General features: G+C 41.3%; 1 protein-coding gene across 1 annotated transcript; it reads left to right on the top strand.

Annotated features, from left to right (window-relative positions):
• Positions 1-2208: 2208 nt before the first annotated feature.
• Positions 2209-15205, top strand: LOC311257899 (E3 ubiquitin-protein ligase MARCHF3). The gene is made up of 5 exons (XM_084353858.1): positions 2209-2251; positions 6198-6406; positions 7441-7636; positions 13777-13983; positions 14771-15205. The coding sequence occupies exons 2-5, from the start codon at positions 6222-6224 to the stop codon at positions 14927-14929; spliced, it is 747 nt and encodes a 248-aa protein (XP_084209984.1). The 5' UTR covers positions 2209-2251; positions 6198-6221; the 3' UTR covers positions 14930-15205.
• The last annotated feature ends 1423 nt before the right edge of the window (positions 15206-16628 follow it).

The following is a 16628-nucleotide window of genomic DNA, read 5'->3' as shown; positions in this document are numbered from 1 at the left end:
TACAGTTGCCTTTGCTGAGCAAAAACTGAAGCTCATCAATGGCACAAGAACGCTTGAGTGGCCTGGCTATCATAAGCATCAACTCAGAAGTGGCACAGCAGCTGTCATATGATGACCTCATTGATGACTTTGCATCCAGAAAATGCAGACGTGTGCATCTGTAAAAGGCTTCTTCCATTGTTGAAAGAGTCATTTTGTAATTGTGGGGGGCCTCAAAATAAAATTCTGCTTAGGGCCCCAATTAGGTCAGGGGCGGCCCTGCTGCTATGCCATTAAAGACATAACCTGAGATTGTGTCTCCTGAAGCATTGAGCTGTCTTTGTCTTTACTGACGTCAGAAAGGATCATTGTTTGATTACAGATCTTTCTTATTCACAAAGCTGTTGACACTGGTTCTGCTTTAAAAGAACCTGATGTCCTCCATCTTTCCCTTTTGTCTCTTTTACCTACAGTTGTCAGTAGAGTTAAAAATCATGTCTGAAATCTTCACTTTAGGGTTTTGGAATGAGATCCGGGAGGCAGCGGGATGCAGCTACGATGGCAGGCTTTACACCTTTTAGTTTTGACTTGCAGAACAGCCATCAACACATTGACTTTACAAATGATGGGACATAACATTGTACAAACTGCTTCCATTGAAGTCAACCCCTTCAACCCCTTCTAATTTTTACTGCTATAATAATAATAATACTTGTATCTCTTAGGAGCAGGTGTTCCTTGTATCTTTATCATGATCTTGATGGCGTACAGGACAGGTAAAGCATAAAGCACATGTGTGAGTTAATGTCCAGACAGCCTCCTACAGTGCTTTTGTCTACTATCGATCCAGACTGAGGCACATGCTGGATTAACATCTTTTAATGGCTGTTATGGGACCTGATGAAGCGAAGGATCGATAGACTGGAGAGTGGCCCCTCGCTCCTGCCCTGAGCAGGATTAGAGAGGGCCCCACTCTCATCTAACACAATGTAAATGGAGGAGGGGGTTGAAGGTTCCGCTGATCACAAATAGACCTTGACTAAAGCCCAGACACAACATCAGCAGACCCAGACCAGAGGCAGCGTCAAACAGGCCAGCACCCACCACCAGCCACAGAGAGGACAGGAAGTAGCTTTTCTTCAGAGCAACGTGACGGGGCCCTGTGTACATGTTTTTATCCAGCATGTCTGGGACGCTGCTGTCCTGCCGCTGTCAAAGGAATTATCCACCCCCTCAGTCTGCTCATGAAGGAATTCCCAGTGATGTGCGTTCCCTCTGGGCTTTGTCAGGAGCAGCCTGGGAATGAATAACAGACAGGATTAGAGAGCAAAGAGAGAGAAAGAAAAAGACTGCTCTGTCACTTACATAAAGTCCTTCTCTTTCTCCTCTATACTTAGGAGTTATTTTTCAGCAGGACTTTCATCTGAGCTTACGTGTGGAAAGAGAGAACAGACTATAAATATGAATGAAAGGGCGTCCTTTAGAACACAGGCTTGGCCCTGAATCTGCTACTACTTCACACAAGGTACAAGGTTCATTTATATATTACAACACAATGAACAGGTTGCTGTTCCCTTTTTGCTGCTTGCAAAACAAAAATTATATATATATGTAAATGGATGACTGAATACTAAGTCATAATAATAAACTTTGTGTGGAGGATGAGTCTCAAAGCCTGAGGAAAGAAGCTGCTCTGTAGTCTGGTGGTATGGCAGCAGATACTGTATCTTTTGCCTGACAGCAGCAGGGTGAACTGACTCTTGTTGCGGTAGGTAAGAGCTTTTAATATCCTTTGGTTTGGTTTAAATCACCCGCTGCAGAGCCTTCCTGTCCTGGGCTGTGCTCATCCCACGCCAGTTTTTGACTGTCCTGTCAGGATGATTTCTATTGCTGCTCTGTAATTCCTCCTCTCTGTCATTATGATCAACAAGTTTTATTTTTATCACGGTGGAAAAGCTTCTGACAGATGAAGAGGTCCTTAATGTATACTAGTTTGCAGTTCAGCATCATAAGAGAGGTGAGATAATGCCTATCACCTGGTTCTGTGTTGTCCTCAGGATTTTGGAAGGCAGAGAGGCTGGGACAAAAACAAAATGAGCTTCAGAGGCACTGCTCTGTCAGAGGTGTACTGAACGTGTCTCTGTTTGCTCCAGACCCTTTTTTGACATCAAGACCAGACCGAGGCTTCAATAACTTCCAGACAGTGTCATTACCAGGCAATGATATGCTGCCATCTCTGATCCTCTCAAAAAGAACAAAGACAACAAACTGTGTAAGTCAAAAGTTTGATTGACATGTAAAGACCATTTTTTTTACAACTGTAATGTTACTTGCATGATTCACATGTGTATCCTAAACCAAGAGTGTTCTATTATCTTTCATCAGTAGAAGGAGGAAGACGAGTGAATCAGTGCATGAGTGCATCAGAAGTGTAACTTTTAATTTTATTACATATTCAGTTTGGTTATTTCATTTTGTCCTCTGTCGCTATAAACTTCTGGAGGAGTCAGCGAGTGAGGAGGGAGGTCAGTGAACAAAACCAAAAATGGCGATAATAAAACTTAAACATTTGTGCCTCAGTCAGGTCGGATAAATGTTCATCAGCCGTGGTGGTTGTTTGATGGTGATTCACCACCAGCGGAGCGAGTTTGTACACAGGACACAGACACATGTCAGTGTGTTTGAATCTTTCCTCTCTGTAATGTTACATTCATGAAGTAAATACATTTCCCCTCCAGCTCCAGTCAGCAGTCAACATTACAGAAACACCTGACAATGGAGGTCACCTCTGCAGATCATTGCTGCAGTCAGGTTGATAAAAGATAAAGATTAAAAAAGTAAACAGCTCAGGATCAGAGTAGAATCTGATGTGACTCTGGTCTGGCTCTGCACCCAACTCTCTCTGCCCACACAATGCTCCACAAACATCTTTTGAGACACCCGAGATGTAAAAATGTATTTATTTATTGTGCTTTTTTTTTTCGGCAACTGGAATCCATCACTTGGAAGTACAGTATACTAATCAAACATTATTTTCCCAGTAATTACTGCCAGTTTCTATGATTTTTTTTAAAGGAAATGGCTTGGGCATGATTAGAAGATGTAAGATAAAACATTATCAATATCAGCAACATCAGCTGTGAATAAATAAATTGAGCAGAACAAAAACTAAAATATATCAGAAATTGATACACATGAGCTATTGTAAAAAATATACAGTATTAACAGGAAAGCATTTGGTTGCATTCTTATGACCATATTTCTGAAGATCTTATACATTTGCATTGGATGATGTGATTGAAAGTGAAGAGAGAATGCTCTGTAGGTGGCCTTTTAAAGCTTTACCAACAAGCCAGAGGACATTAAAATCAAGTCATGATTGTTTTTATACTGTTTGTTTGTCCAGAGTTCCATGTCTGCAACACTGGAGTGGGCTCTAAATCAAAGAATAAGGAACTTTCCCCACCATAGACATGCAGCATCCTCATCTTAAACCAGACATAACCAAAACAACAACGACACAGTCTCATGTCCTTCCTCACCTGTGGTAGAAGCTATGGATACAAGCAGCCTGTATTACCATAGGAGCTGGGAGGCCAGTGAAAGGCTCGCTCTGCTGCCTGCCTGGTAGCCCCCTAACAGGATTAAGGGGGGAAATGGTGAGGTGGTGCTCCCGCTTGGTGTAACTCACTCTGATGTGATTTTCATTTGTCTGGCCTGGCCCTTACTTTCCCCTCTGTCTAATCCTTCACTATTCTCATCGCCGTCCATGAGCCACGTTAATCTGCTGGCAGGCATTAGGAGGAGAGGCTTCCTTACACACACACTATCTGATATACACAGAAGGGAAGGGCTGGTTTTCACTGGGAGCACACACCATCGGTGTCTGTGGATATCAAGTTGATGGTAAGACTACTGTTATAAATGATATTACTATATACTAATTATAAGTTAACTTGTTGCTTTTGGCTAGCCGTCATTAGCTCTATTATATGTGACTGGCTCTGCTCTGCAGCAGTTCAGTGTTGTGTTTCATGCGTCACTGTATATGTGTTTGTGAACAGCACCATATGTTGACCTGAGCCAGCTCTTTGCAATAGGCCTGCCTTTTTCTTAACAATAATGTGAAAGTGAATAGAGAGAGGTGACAATCAAGCCAGTTACAAAGAAGCTCAAGAACAAATGTTATGAGTGGACGTCACCTCACTGTTGACTCTGTTGCATCAGACATTTACACTTCAAATCTACACTGAAAAACAAAGAAAAAAAAAGTTCACATAATGTGAAAGCGAAAAAATCTGCCAATGCAATAAAAATGTGAAACAAACAAGAATAATATAACACTGCCCTCCTGTAACGGAAAAGATTAAACAGAGAGCAAGTTAATTTTATTGGAAACAAGTGGGAAATTTCTCTCTGCACTGACAGATTTTCACCTGTTTTCAGAAAATAACCAACACTGACACAGTATCTGCCTGTAAAGCTGAACAGTGACATTAGAATTTGGTGTTGAAAACAAAACCTGAACTGAAAAAATTATAAACTTGTTATTGAAAAACACATCATCATCACACAAATACAAGAAAGATCTGTCTGTGTTATTTTCTTCATGTTTTGTTTTTCAGTGTTAATTATGTCACTGTTCTATCCCCATACCATTTGAAGTCGGATATTCACTCTTCTTTGAGCTTCAGTTTGGCCTCCACCGAATCCTGAGAATCTTTAGCTGCTAAATCCTCCGTCTGTGTTGACTAGAAAGTTGCTGTGTGTGTCTGTTGTTTGTTGCTGGGCAGGTATTGTACAGTGGGTGAATCAAAGCTTTTTCACTGAAAACAGCTGCTGGAAATGATGTTTTCGACAAGAGCGGTCAGAGGGAAACAATTAGTAAAGTTATAGGAAAAACAAGAAAAATTAATTGGTTGTGTTGGCTGTCTGCAGTTTGCTCCCTGTAGCATACAAGCAGTCACACTGAACCAAAAGAGGAGAAAGTTGTAGGTCAAAATATTGAGTCTAAAAAGCTCCGTACAGGTGAGGGGAACTGCAGTATTGGCGACTATTCTCTGTGGGTTCATCACCACAAGTGTCACCTTTTACATAACACAGTCATTTAATACATTGTCAAAATACTCTGAGTGGAGCAGACTCAATTACACAATTCATTTGGCACCAGATGCTATGGTACTGCTCAGTTATAATTGAACACATATTTCCTGATTTGAATAGGTATAGCTGCGCCAACTCATGGCATCAGATGTACAGTATGACTGTTTCTTTGTATACTGTAAGGGGGCTCACAGATTGTATCTGGACACCTGTCCAGAGACGCAGCACTATGCTGGATGGACGTATGAACTGTTGTTTGTCAAGTAGCACTTGATATGCACGAAACTCCCCCAGTTTCATTTCTACATATCTATTTGTGTACAGATTAAACAAACAAGGTGTTAATACATGGATTTTTCCAGATCCTGTTTTCTTCTGCCTCTAGTCATCATGCTAAGCTAGGCTAACTAAGTCTTCACTCCAGCTACAAACTTAACACACAGACATGAGGTGAAAGTTAAAGCAACATTATCTAACTTTTTTACCTTAAACTAACAGCTTCAGAGTCATGTTGATGGTACAGTGGTGTCACTGGTTTCTGCTCTATGTAACTTCAGTGAGAGGGTAGATCAGGAGTTACATACATGTTTACTTCAACATACAAGTTTTCAACACATAACATTGTTATGATGTCATGAGTTCTGTTTGTAGTTAGCACCTACATTACGTCTGATAACATTTTTTTATGCCACAAAGACATGATTATGGCCTTAAAGGTGTACTTTAACAATATAAACTTTATCAAAAGAGTCATCTGTAATATTCATTTTATAGTTATATTTGCCACACATTTCACTATAACATTGCAGGTGTATTCATACATAACATCACTGAGTCTAAACACAAGTGAAAATATCGGTGGAAAATGGGTCTAAAGTGTCAAATATAATTGATGGAAACAACTCATTCATAGCATCAGAAAATCTTAATAACTGTCTAGTGTTCGACACTGTGTCAAAACTGTTTGTGTTGGTGCAGTTGGATCATGAACTGTACCTCCATCACTTGAGCTTACTTGTTAATTGCAAGTTGATCATTTTGATCTTAAAATACATTTAGTTGCTACTGAATTTTTACATGTTTGTGCATATCTGTTCCTTTGTGTCTGCTCACAGATGTGATACTCATGACATGAGTGAATGGCCCCTGATATAGCAGATATGACAGCAGAGGAACCCCTGGGCCAAAGGGTGTGCAGCCCTGTGGGGGAGGTCAAGTTAATGCCTGAACACGGGCTGAAGGAGGAACTCAAAGGTTGCAACCAAGAAGGAACACATTATCACACAGACATGCCCAGTGAAGAACGTGCAGCCATCACAGACAGGTAACAGTTTCATCAGAGGGGCAACAACACACAGACTCATCTCTTCTGTAGAGCTGTTTGATGGGGAGAGTTACTGCATCTCTATAAAAAAAGCATGGGAAAGCATGTCACGGATGAAATAAATAATAATACCATCAACAACTTCAACAACAGCATGAAGGTTGTTTAATGTGTCATTCAACCTTATCTGAAGGCAAAAATGTTTCAGTTATTTAAGCGGTAAAAATAGATCATGTTTATATAGTTGATGCCCCCAAGCAAACAATCCTAACATTCTCCCGCCAATGATGGTACATGTAAACAACACAGAAACATATATTAATTTACTGTGGTCCTGCACAGAAACCTAAAGAGGGCTTAAATCCTATCCCATTTTTTTCCTAGAGCCTAAAGCAGAGCTGTAAAAAAACAAGCCATCCTCTAGGTATGGATGAATCAAGCACTGCCTTAAAGGATGAGTTCACCCAAAAAAAATATAATTCAGTCACAATCTCCTCCCCTCCTCCTCTTCTTTGATGGAAAGTCAGGTGAAATTTTGAAGTCCACAAAACATTTCTGGAGCTTCGCAGCAAGCAGCGTTGCAGCATTCTCTTAAACAGCTGAAGTAACTGGGGACTTGTAAAAAACAGCTGGAAAAAAACATGAAATGGCTCCAGACAGCTCGTCCAGTGTAATCCAAGATTTCAGAAGCCCACAAATTAATTTGAAAAAGACATCTATGCCCTTTTTGCAGCTGAAATCTTCACTGCGGCTGCTGAGCTCAAAGTGTTAGTGTGCACAACTTCTAAAGTGGGTGCACAAGCTCGACCTCGCAATATTCAGCGAAAGTGCAACGAGGGTAGGTCAAATTCATTTTGTTGTATGCCCCCCGAAATTCGAGACCTTGAGTCTTTCTGTGTGGGGTTATGACATGAAAATATGCGAGAAGCCTTTTCATAGAACTACCAGCACAGCTCTAGTAAGATAAATGTTTACCCTCACACACTCACATACACTTTGCTGTCCTCTTGTCTCTTGTGTGTCAATCTTTGCAGCGAGGAGCCGTTCTGTAGGATCTGCCATGAAGGCAGGACCTCAGGGGAGCTGCTATCCCCCTGCGAGTGCTCTGGCAGCCTGGCCATGGTTCACCGAGCCTGCCTTGAGCACTGGCTCACCGCCTCCAACAGCAGCCACTGTGAACTCTGCCACCACCAGTTTGCACTGGAGCGCCTGCCGAAACCTCTCACTGAGGTAGGCCCTCAAAATACACTGCATTGTCATGTTGTGTCAGTAACCCCATTCACACTGCCCTTTGAGTACGGGGATCATGCGCCATATCCTGCTCTGTGTGAAAGTTTCAGATGCGGCGAGGGATGAAATTTCGCTGCAGCTCTGATGCGCCTCCGGAGGTAGTATCAGAGGTAGTATCAGAGGTAGTATCAGAGGTAGTATCAGAGGTAGTATCAGAGGTAGTATCAGAGGTAGTATCAGAGGTAGTATCAGAGCCGCAGCAGAGGCGAGCCGGAGTCTGTGTGAATGGATGAGCCAGAGGTGCGGAGCGTGTCGGTCTGATGGTGTTCACAGTCTGATAACTAAACATGTCCTTCACTCAACAAAATATAGAGAAATGTCGCGCAAAGCAACGTTACAGGACCAAACAACAGTAACTTAGTAACTGGTCGTGTCTTTGGCAACTTATATGAGGAAAACAATACCGCCGTTATAGTGGAGAAGTGTCTGTCCTCATTTCCACATTTCTGCCTGAAAAACAGCGTCTGTCCCCGGCAAAAACCTTTAACTCACCAAGTGTTTGTCTCCTTCCACTATTGTGTTGTTGTAGTTAGGCTACTGTCTTGAAAAAAATCACCGCGACGGTCAGCCCTCCCGACCTCCGCCAGAAAACAGCCTCCCTCCCCACGAGAGAGTCAGACAGCGTCCTGTTTATTGATGGTGATTATGTTATTATTATTATTATGTCATTTAAAGCGAAAAATATAGCTTTGTCACTTACCAGGATGCAAGCATTATACCAGTATCCATATGATTATAAACAGTCGGCGGGTACATGTTCAGATTAACAGGTGGACACTGGGGGAAACTCGTTGAGAAAAAAACACAGACATCAACATCACTGTGTGTACTGTCACCCCTCTTTTGGATCCGCAGCACCAGTGTGCTGTATGAACTAACACTGGTGCGGCTTTACGCCGGAGCTGCTTGATTCTGTGTGAACAAACAAATGCAGAGAATTGGCGAACCTTCACTGCCGAGATAATGCAGAGTCTCTGTGTGAAAAGGGCTAGTGTAGCTCATCAACACACTGCTTCTCAGAATTCAAGTCTTAAAGGGTTATATTTGTCCATGATTTGACATATCAGTCTGTGAGGTCTTTGAGACCTTTACCTTCAGCCCTGTACAGAGAGTACGGACAAATAACTAAAAACCACGACAAATAAAGCAGAACTATCAGTATGGCTTGATATCACTTGGGGTAAATGAGAAAATGTATATGTTATTTAGGTTAACCAACTTTTTAAGCAGTCTCCATGGTACATAAGATAGAGCACTAAGAGCCACGACAGCTCTGGCTTATAATGTTTTCACCTTGTGAGTGTGTTTGCGTGTGTCATCATGGCAAAACGTGGTCCTGGAGATATCTGCTGAAGCATGAGCTGCTATGGAGTACTGAGTAGGCCTACTCATGTAATAATGTAGTAATGACCACTGAGTATTCACAGGTCAGAATGTGAACATGTTGACGGCCGTCGCGGCTGCTGTGACTATATTGCAAGATGGTCTCTAGTTTTATCTAAGATTAGTTCTGATCAGAGTTGATCTAAACCAGGTTTAAAAATGACTAAATAGAGATTTAGAATTGATTTCAATTAAGAACTAGTCTCCATTTAGTAAATCCAAAGTATTGATTAAGAACTAGTCTCCATTTAGTAAAGCCAAAGTATTGATTAAACCAAAATGAACCTGGGTTCATCAGTATTGAGATACATACAATATATAAAAAATAGATTTGCATGCTGCCGAGACCTAATAATTATAAAAGAGAGAAAAACGTTTTAACCTACTTTCAACTGCTATGTAGCTTTTCTTTAACAAAATGTTAGACTGCTTGCTAGCTAAAAATGTAGTGAGCTGTAATTTATCAATCTGCTGAAAGACAGTGTAGTGACAGTTAGGGAAAACAGATCCCCATCCACCCTCTGGAAGCATCCAGGGGCATAAAATCTCAGGCTCACCAGGAGTTGGAGTATTGGTAGTACAGGTACATTTCTTTCACTGCCATGTTTGACTGTCCAATCTGCCCGTTCAGCTCCATGACAGTTTCCTTGCTGATCGACAGAAATGGAGTCGCATCGTGAAACTCAGTTGGGCTGTCCCCTCCTACTTTCTTCGTGGAACTTTATCATCATGTTAAATCCATCTCAAAAATTCTGCCATAGACACACACCTGTCTACATCATTGGAGTTGAGGTGGAGAAAGTGAACAGTTTCAGGTACCTTGGATTTCATCACTGATCATTTTCACAACACAACAACACCCTGGCTAAAATAGCACAGAAAAGGCTCTACTTACTATGGAAACTCAAGAAGGCTGAATTCTGGAGCCAAATTCTGGTCAACTGTTACAGAGGAGCAATAGAAATCATCCTGACAGGAAACATCACAGACTGGCATGGTTCATCACGGCCCGGGACAGGAAGGCTCTACAGAGGGTGATTAAAACCACCAGAACATCACTGGTACCATCTACAGAGCATCAGTGAAGTGAGACGTCTGCACAGAGCCCAAAGATACTAAAAGACAACACCCACCCAGCCACAGTCTGTTCACCCTGCTGCCACCTGACAACAGATACAGAAGTATCTGCTGCTGTACCACCAGACTACAGAGCAGCTTCACTTTCCACGCTGTGAGACTCTTTAACTCATCCTCAACTCTCCATTTTCTAAAATAGATGTACCATAAAGGACTGTAACATTGTTTCATTTTTTAAACCCTTCCGATTTAAAAAATTACAATAAATCTACATTGTGACCTTGTGTAAAGGCTAGACCTCCTCAAATCAAAATCAAATCAAATCAAATTTTATTTGTATAGCCCAAATTCACAAATCACAGTTTGCCTCAGAGGGCTTTACAATCTGTACAGAGACGACACCCTCTGTCCTTCGACCCTCGATTCGAGTGAGGAAAAACTTGCCCCCAAAAAAAGCCTTTTAACAGGGAAAAAAAAAATGCGGAAGAAACCTCAGGGAGAGCCACAGAGGAGGGATCCCTCTCCCAGGACGGACAGACGTGCAATAGATGTCGCATGTACAGAGCAGATCAACGAGATCACAATGTATACGATTATAAGCGATGGTTGACAGGAGTGAAAGTACATAAAGAGGTATTACAGCAATAATAATGAAAAGCACATGGAAATGTGATTACTAGTAATAACAGTAGTAGTGATTAATGGTAAGGATGGTATGTAGTAATGCATTACAATAATAGTAGTGGAACGTATGTAACAGAGATGTGACTAATATGAGCGACAGTAGTGGTGGGTGTCAGGCAGGGCCATGGCAGTGGGCGCATCCACGATCCACAACCCGGGCGCGGCCAGGATCCATGGGAGCCTGTAGCCTCAGAGACTTTAAAGTCTATACTGGATCACAACATAAATTAAAACTTTAAACCATTGGTGCAATGGAATTAAATTTAGTTTAGGTTTAAAATAAAAACCAAAGTGAGGTTTAAAGAAAGGTTTCAGTTTCTTAAAATTATGCTAGTTTAAAAGTTTGATGAAACCATGATTTAGTCTGGTTTGAAAAGGAATTCTTGTCAGTAAAAACCAGCACTAGGACAATGCAAAACAGTGATTCAGTGTTATGATTAATGGTTAAACAAGGTGAGGACCCAAATGAAGACAACACACGGGAGGTTGGATTGGGGAACAAAAAGCAAGCTGTATTAAACAAAGCTGAAATACAAAAAACAAGAGAAGCCAAGTACAAATTAATGAAAACTCAAGGAACGAAAATCAGAAACATACCAACGGGAGACACTGGAGAAGAACACAGGGTGGCATCACGGGGGAAGACAGAACAAACTGACAAAGACATGAGGGAGAACAAAGACTACAGACACACTAACGAGGGGATCAGATACAGGTGGAGTGAGGCGGGAAAAGGACAGGTGAGGGAAAGGAATGGAAAAACACTGGAAGGAGGAACTGAAAGGCAAGATGCGACACATGAGGGCAACGCTTTCAAAATAAAACAGGGAACAGGAGAACATAAAACTGGGATCATAACATTCAGTCCTCTAAATGATGTTGACTTCATAGTCTTACTAAGTGCATAGAAATCTAATGGCTAGATGTTAAGAAGGCTTTTTTTACCACCATGAAAATGGCTGAAAAAATAGTAATACTTCATGAGAAAAATCTACATTGGATGGTCCACCTAAATAGATTGAATGTGAGATAGTGTCTCCAACTGTACAGAGGTAGAGTTCTCAGGCTTTTATTGATCTGTAGGTTTGCTGTTGCTTATAATGTCTCGGCTCAAAGTTCATAAATTCATGGCCAGAATTCTGAAGTTTCAGCTATTCTTAAAGGCCTTTTAAACTATACTGTACAGGAGATCTGAGCCTTAGAATTCCCTTTTTACTAGCACATGCCTGTAACCTTTGTCTCCATAGAGCAGTTTGGTTGCCGAGTCTCATATTACCACTTTAAGGTTTGTATGGACCTACTGTATGTCTTCCTTTTCATCAGTTAAAGCAATAGTTTAACATTTTGGGAGACAACATAGTCTCCTTTCTTTCCTAGATGAGGTATGAAGATGTGCGTGGCATTTGCATAATTTTTTATGTGTATCTATGGTTTGTACATCTGGCTCCTGATATCACAGTCAGTGGGTGGAGCCTCTTGGCAGTTGCTGCCTTCAGTTGGAGGACCTGCTGCTGTTGGCTGGACTGCCTTTGCCCCTAAAGCCACTTAGCTTCAGAGCCAGATTAGAAGGTGTTTCCTTCCCCTGCTGCTCTGTAGAGGACAGCACAGGAGAGTGTATTAATGGCCTGCTCTTCTTCCTACTCGTCCTGCAGCATGTGTGGTCACGACCAGTAATCTGCTGATTAAGCAGCATGTCTTCCGCCAGGTTAAACAGAGTTACACAGTGAACAGCATAAGCCTGCTGTCAGGCAAAGCTGGACACATGCACAGAAACACAGGTGCAAGAGTTTGCATTAGTGATGTAGTGCACAGTTGATTGTGTTTATTCTGGAGACACACACATGGTACACTCACACAGGTGATTTCAGTCATTCTGACTAAACATCCCTGCGTCCTGTTAGTTGGGTGGGACCTCTCTCATCCTTTTTAACAAATCAAGTTTAACATGTCCAGGTCCATTCAACTACTTTTTAAGAAGGGCCAGATTTGGAAAAAAAGGGAAGTGCCAAGGAACTGCACATTCACATTTACTGTACATGTTAAAACAAGGCCATTTTTGTTTTCTTTAAAACATTCATTTTTGAATCTTAAAAGCAAGTTGCCACTTGATTCTTGTAAATTCCCTCTAATTAAAAGCCTGAGTTAAAACCTTTTGTTGAATTAGGTGTATTTCTGTGCTTAGTAACAGACATAAGTAATGCATGAGCTAGTAAGCCTGCTAATAAAATGATCAAAGGGCTGAAATGTTGTAGTTAAAGGGCTGCATTTGGCCCATTTGGTTGCCTGTTTAATAGGTCTGCCAGGGTGTTGAAGAGGAAAAGGAATGTTGTATTTTGAAGTAACAAAATCATATAATAGGTGTATTTCTATGTTTACAAGGATTATTAGTGTTTACAATCTTCAAAAGCACCAGAGAACATTAATAACATCACTTTTCAACAGAGCTGTCAACCAGTTTTGGAGTGATAGCAAGTTTGTTGTAATACTGTAATTACTGGACCCATACCTCAGTATTTCTGTGTTATTTCCTGGTTATGGATGATATGATCATATCTTATTATCATTTTAAAAAAATCTTTTTGCAGCCCTACTGAGTATCAGCTATATATTATACATACACATACTGTAAATTCAAGTTCCTAGCAGATTTATAGAACTTCTGTACTGGATTTTTAGGGGTTTTAATACGATTTCTGCTATCACTCACATATATCACTACCAACTGCATGCAAAGGTTCACTGGATCCAAGCATTTAGCACCACCTGCTGGCCAAATGGAATACTCAGCCCCCCAGGTGTCCTATCTTCACGTGTCCATATTTCGGTCAAATAGCCCCACCCACACCCTGCCCACCACCATCATCTTGGGTTGAACTTGTTATTTATGAGGTAGCGACTGTTAAGCAGCCCTCACCCTCCTCCTTCTTCCTCCCTAGTGGTTGTCTTCTCCATCCGTGCAGCAGCAGAGGCGGACACTGTGTGGAGACACAGTGTGTTTCCTGTTCATCACACCACTGGCCAGCCTGTCGGGGTGGCTCTGTGTTCAAGGAGCCATGGACCTTTACAACACCAACGGCATGGAGGCCCTGGGGCTCCTGGCCCTCACACTGGCCCTCTTTACCATATACGTCTTCTGGACGGCGGTATGTTGTTCAGGGTCTACCTGCTCATTCAGACAGGATGTGCTATGTTTATTGTATGTTAAGTGTAATCCAGCCAAGTGCAAAGCCGACCAATGAGCTGCAAAGTGTTAAAATACACTGTCGAGCGGAGGGGGACTGCAGCGTTGGTAATAATTATCTGTGGGTTCATCTCTATGAGCAACCCTTTTCACATTACAGTCACATTAAAATATTGGTTAGCAGCTTCAACTAATTTCTTTTAAATCAATCCTTGAGATAATTTGTAAGCTTTAAATAAAATAAAAAATCAGCAAAAAAATTACAACTGGATCTTTCGAGAGTGACAGTTCACTCCTAACTTTGGGAACAGTAAACATAAAAAACAAATAGTAGTTCAAAAAAGTCTAAGCTCAAGGTGCTAAAGCTCACTTGCTTTTCTCAGGCTTTCAACCACATCTCTAGGTGGATGGTTGTTGACAAGTAGATAGGACATGTGATGAGTGTTGTGGAATTTCGGCTAGCTTGACCATTCAGGAGAGATAAAGAAAACTTGGGAGACACGATGACTTATGATGAAGTAGTTTATATAACATGGCCCTGGAGGAACAACATAACAATACAACTGTGTACACAGTGTAATGCCAAGTCAATTCCTCCCGACCCTTCCCACTGTTCAGATTATATCCACTGCTCTCACAGATCAAGAGGTCACTCTGCCCTCATCCATACATTATCAGGCCTGATCTGAAACACTAAATTGTAGTTGACCTTTGCCGGTTGTGCTGAAATATGTTTATTTGTTTCTCAGGTATCTGTACGCTACCACATGCATCTGTTCAAGAGGTGGAAGATGACTGACCAGCAGGTGAGACTGCAGATTCCGTTTCCTTCCCACATCACACATAACCAACAGACCCTGTCCATAAACACCCTCAGCAAAGCCCCCAACAAAGAGACGATGGTGTAGATTACAGTCTGCAGTAATCAACATACCTCAAATATGAGGGAGGAGGGGAACAAAGCTCACCCCAATCCTGACACAACAGCAGAGATGAAGCCAACATTGGATGACTACTTCCAGAGCTGGAGGACTGACACAGCAGCCTCTGTAATCTCTTTCCTTCCAAACCTCTTGTGGAAACAGAGGAGTTAATCTCTTACTTCTCACAACCTTTGAATCTGTCTTTCGGTGATGAACACTGACATCATGTAACGGATTCATCAAGTCAGACGGGTCATTCTAGATCACAGTGACAATCAGAATCATCATTACCCGAAGACAATGAAGTGTTCTGGACTATTCTGATGGTCATGTTATTTTTCCTCCTCATGGAATACGATCAAGACTACCACTGATGACAATCTGTTGCAACTTTGCAGTCATAATATCTGCGATGCAAATTGTGTTAGACTTATGACGCCAACAACGCTTTAGCTCAGGCATCTGACAACTCATCAGCTGTTTACTCAATCATTCTTTCACACACAATTCAATGAAGCTCAATGAAGCTCTGCTCATCATTCAGGTCTGATCTTTTAAAGGGAACACTGATAATCGTCCATGCAAACAGATTGGGTTGTGTTTGTGCAGGTTTTGACATGACTGTCTCTGAGATTTATAGCTACACCCTAACACAGTGGAGGTGTAGGGAATTTTGTTTGTGGTGTTCAAATACTGAAAAATGACATGTTACATTACAAATTAAATGAACTGTGGTGGAGGAGAAAAAGGGTTATCAAATGCAACAAAGCTCGCCAGCTGTAATCAAACCAGCAACAATCGCGAATGTGCAGCCACATGACAAGCTCTGTAACCATTCAGCTATAGAATGAAGGTTCTCCTTATCCATGACAGTTTGTGTTCACATCAAGGTAACTGATGGTAACAAACTTTCACAGGAACCATGTCTTTGGAAAGTGGTTTAAATGAATTCAAGATGGCATGACAAGATGACAATTATTTGAGCATCTGCAACTGACACATCGTGGCATTTAATTCATTTCATCCACATGTATTCCTTTTGTAATTATGGTGAAAGAGAGGGGGCTGACCCATAACAAAGGCCTCCCATCTGGAATAAAACCAAGGATACTGTTAAATACAAACAACCGCCTCACTATTTTTTTTAGCAGGGTTGACATATTTTAAGTCAGGTAGCATTACCCTGGTTCCCTTGACAAAAAGCCTATGGGATTTTGTTACCTTTGGATTTTGGATTATGTCAGAAAATAAACTCTTTGGCAAATAAGTTTATGATACTGACATGTTGTGTTCAGTAAGATAATCTTCATAGAAGAACACAACTTTTATGATTTTTGAAGCATAAAGGTAAAAAGCTAATGTTAGGCTATACAAGAACAACAGTGGTAGCACAACACTACCACCACTAGGCTCCTCACTACACTGTTCTATACACACTTAAATATAAATTCATCAATCTACAAGTTGGAAGGTTTGAGTAAGAAGTTTACAACTAAAGTCGGCCTGTAGAGACGAACTAGTGAGTAGAGGACTTTCTATGTTCTGTGTGATGTTTAAATGAGATTACAGAGGTTGTCAGGGACATTAGACACTTGTTGCCAACTGCTTTTTATGAAATGTCAAGACTTCACGAGTGTATTTTATGTCAGAACACATGCAATTCTTAGTCAGATCAAAAACCCAT

This window comes from Pagrus pagrus (genome assembly GCF_965226575.1).
Source record: "Pagrus pagrus genome assembly, chromosome: 1".
Classification (NCBI taxonomy): Eukaryota; Metazoa; Chordata; class Actinopteri; order Spariformes; family Sparidae; genus Pagrus; species Pagrus pagrus.
This window is presented reverse-complemented; position numbering and strand designations above follow the sequence as displayed.

Excerpts from the sequence above, each read along its gene's own strand:
- LOC311257899 (XM_084353858.1), top strand. The coding sequence starts at position 6,222 with ATGGCCCCTGATATAGCAGATATGACAGCAGAGGAACCCCTGGGCCAA. Across the intron at positions 6,407-7,440 it reads CGTGCAGCCATCACAGACAG|CGAGGAGCCGTTCTGTAGGA; the intron begins GTAACAGTTTCA and ends CAATCTTTGCAG. Across the intron at positions 13,984-14,770 it reads TATACGTCTTCTGGACGGCG|GTATCTGTACGCTACCACAT; the intron begins GTATGTTGTTCA and ends TTTGTTTCTCAG.